Here is a 3365-nt window from a genome sequence, read left to right on the forward strand (position 1 = left end):
CATGACAGTCACCACAAAGTTGACAAGGTGAATGATATATATATCATTCATTAGGCCTGCATGTGTGTGAGTCAAATGCCCAGAGACAGCATAAAATTGGAGGCCCCAGGGTGAAAACGAAGGAGGAGATTAAGAGTGTGCAATGAGGAGTAAATGAAAATGGCCCAAAAGTCATATAAGAGGACCCCAAATCATCAATACTCTCTGCCAAGGTTGGGAGCAGCCAATGGGAATTTTGAACACCCAAAATAACAATTATTCCACCCAACAAGTGCACCAACCATAAATTAACGAGTACCAGAGCATAAATAATAACAATATTTTCCCCATTTCAAAACCAAAACCTTCACTAAGGCCTACCCATGGCATGCCAAAAACCATAAACTCCATCACCCATAGGAGGGCCACTGACATCACAAAGTGGCTGCAACCTAGATTTACCTAACCACAAGTACACTTTGGCACCCTCCATGCCATCTTATGTTCCTCCACATGTTGCCTAAGATTCGGACTAGAACATAAGGAATGCCATGTGGGTAGAGATCAAGCGGCAAGACTTGTCTCCGCGACATGGACTATTTAACAGTTATTAAAGGTTTTGCACTACTGAATTTGACAAAATTGAAGAAACAGTACACTTCAACAAAAAACCACATATCAAGTGGTCCTCAGCCATCAGCCATATGGTGAAAACCTTAAAAAAGGCTGAGAAAATCGCAGAACAAGGTTAAACCAGAAAATGCACAACTCCTGTGTAGCCTAAGTAATTCAAATGGTCCTCATCTGTCAAGATAAGCCAGAGAAAGCTCAAAGATCAACGAAAAAGAGCAGAAAACGACATCTTCCAGCCAATTTGTACCACTGTAAGCCTTTGCTGGTGAGGCAGGACCATGGCTCCTTGGAATACAATAATGTAAAAAATCCAGAGCTGATGACGTCTACCCTTTTTAATAGCTTCTGCTGATCAAGCAAAGGTAAATCAAAGCCAGAACAAGGGTCTCTTTCCATTTGCCTGTCCATCAACCTTACGTCAAAGACAGCTTCTGCCTGAGCACATCCATGACAGACCCAAAATCAGCTTTAACCTCTACTGGCGGGTTTGCAAATTTTGATTGTAGTTCTGGGATATCTTTTGAATGATAAGCAATCTTTGACTGAGTGAATTTCAATCCATGTGCTGTGCTTATTACCACTGTCCGATCGGTGGGACCGATTACATCCCTCTCTCGTAGTTTCATCAAGGCAGATAGTGCAACACCAGTGTGTGGGCAAGTAAACATGCCAGTCATATCAGCCAAAGCAGCAGCATCCATAAGTTCCTCTTCAGTTGCCTCTTCGACAATGCCTTCAGAGTTTTTCAGAGCATATACTGCACGATCAATGGATACTGGGTCACCAATTTGAATAGCAGATGCAAAGGTAGGACTAGCTTTCACAGGGCTGAAATTTTTCCATCCCGCTTTGTAATGGAGATACAATGGGTTTGCATTGGCAGCCTGCGCACACACCAACCTGGGCGTCCGGTCTGTCAAGCCAAGTTCTTTACACATTAGAAAACCTTTGTAGAAAGCATAGATGTTCCCAAGATTGCCCCCAGGCACAATAACCCAGTCAGGAACCTCCCAGTCAAACTGCTGACAGATCTCTATTGCTGCAGTTTTTTGACCTTCCAATCGAAGGCTATTCAGAGAATTGGCTAAATAAATGGGCACCTCTTCTGTCACTTCCCTAATAAGCCGCATGCATCCATCAAAATCCGTGTCAAGGCTTAAGACAACTGCTCCATTAGCAATCGGTTGCACCAGCTGGGCAAGTGAGATTTTATTCGCAGGAAGGAAAACGATCGCAGGAATCCCAGCTGCAGCACAGTAGGCTGAGAGTGCAGCCGATGTATCTCCAGTCGATGCACAGCCGACACCAATGAGGCGCTTGTTCAATTTCTTGAGTCTGTTCACTTGGCTAACCAGCACGGTCATGCCTAGGTCTTTAAAACTACCGGTGTGGCTAATACCACAATGTTTCACCCACAGATCGTTCATTTTAAGCATCTCCTTACCAAATCTCTCGGCCCAGAATAGATTGGAGTTTCCCTCGAAAGCACTCACAATGTCATCATTATCGAGCTCCGGTAGTACCCACTCTTTCTTGCTCCATACACCTGATCCAAATGGCCAAGTAGTTTTCCCTACACGAGAATCGAACAAGGTTTTCCAATACTTCGCATCAAACTTTTTCAGAGCTCCCATATCGTGCTGCACATCTAGGAGTTTCCCCTCCTTGCTCCTGTAAACGATCTCATCCAATGAATATTCTTCATCACATGGGTCATAAGGACTGAACGGAACGTACTTGGCTGAGAACGTGGTGGGGGGTTCCGACATTCCTTGCCGACGTGCTTCATCCTTAATGCTGTCTTTCCCCTTCTTTTTGCCTGTTGAAGGAGACTCTGAAGACGGAGCTCCATGGACCTGCACATCTGCTGGGTTCTGCTCCGTTTGAGAAGGCTTGCTACCGATGGTGGCTTCTACCTTCCCGCTCCACCTGAGATCCCTAGTCACCCTAGCTGCCGAAAGGCAAGGCCTCTTGCAAGTGCCCCATCCGGACAAGCCCAAAGAGCGAGGACAGAGCCCTTCTTGCTGCACAAATGAAGCAGGAGAGTATGATTGCAAGGTTTTGTTCCCCGCCGAGGCAGATTGCCACAATGCTGCGCCTGCCATGGCTAGGAGAGGTACGTTTGCGCAGGCTAAAGTTTTCCGTCAAGTCGAAGAGTTCTCAGCAAATCTATTTGTAACAATGGCCTGCAGAGGACGAAACAGAATGTCAAGTCTTTGTGCAACGTCCCAAATCGAAGAAAACTAGAATAATCGCAGCTCATCTATCGAGAACAAGGCGGCATTCGAGCAACGTACACCAGAAGCAAACGTCAGAAGAGCAGAGCTACGATCAAACAAGCAAGAAAAAAAAGAGCTTGCATTCAACTGAAAGGCTGATGCTTTGAAGCAGTTGAGCAAGATCAACAAAACCTTAGACAAGGTGTAAGAAAAGTACCATCTCACCACCAAGTTAAAAAGGCTTGCATCAAATCAATGCCAAAACAAAAAATGTTGCATCAGTTTAGGTCTCCAATAATTACCCATTAGCCAAGCACTATGTATAGCATGTGAGCATCAACAATAATTAGGTTGCACTAGGCAGCCTCATGGAACGATCTTGACTCGAAATTGAACCTAAATCCTAGCATTTTATCAAAATTTTAAAGAAACAAATGAATGAATAAAATTGTGGACATGAGACACGTCACAGCATCCATTAGGACCCGATCCTCCCTGCAAATGTCAAGGGTGGTGATTTATTATTGATTTGGC

General features: G+C 44.7%; 1 protein-coding gene across 2 annotated transcripts; it reads right to left on the bottom strand.

The window, feature by feature from the left end:
• Positions 1–307: 307 nt before the first annotated feature.
• On the bottom strand, positions 308–3046 carry LOC147895990 (threonine synthase, chloroplastic-like). 2 transcript variants are annotated; one of them, XM_087382631.1, is made up of 2 exons: positions 2980–3046; positions 308–2798 (listed from the first exon to the last, which is right to left on the bottom strand). In XM_087382631.1, the coding sequence occupies exon 2, from the start codon at positions 2715–2717 to the stop codon at positions 1026–1028; it is 1692 nt and encodes a 563-aa protein (XP_087238757.1). In that variant the 5' UTR covers positions 2718–2798; positions 2980–3046; the 3' UTR covers positions 308–1025. The 2 variants fall into 2 exon arrangements, with proteins under 2 accessions (XP_087238757.1, XP_087238756.1); XM_087382630.1 differs by having other exon boundaries at positions 2910–3040.
• Between the last annotated feature and the right edge of the window lie 319 nt (positions 3047–3365).

The sequence above is a fragment of the Dipteris shenzhenensis genome, chromosome 12, assembly GCF_047967505.1.
Source record: "Dipteris shenzhenensis isolate YYH24624 ecotype China chromosome 12, Dip_SZ_1.0, whole genome shotgun sequence".
NCBI lineage: Eukaryota > Viridiplantae > Streptophyta > Polypodiopsida > Gleicheniales > Dipteridaceae > Dipteris > Dipteris shenzhenensis.

Excerpts from the sequence above, each read along its gene's own strand:
- LOC147895990 (XM_087382631.1), bottom strand. The coding sequence starts at position 2,717 with ATGGCAGGCGCAGCATTGTGGCAATCTGCCTCGGCGGGGAACAAAACC.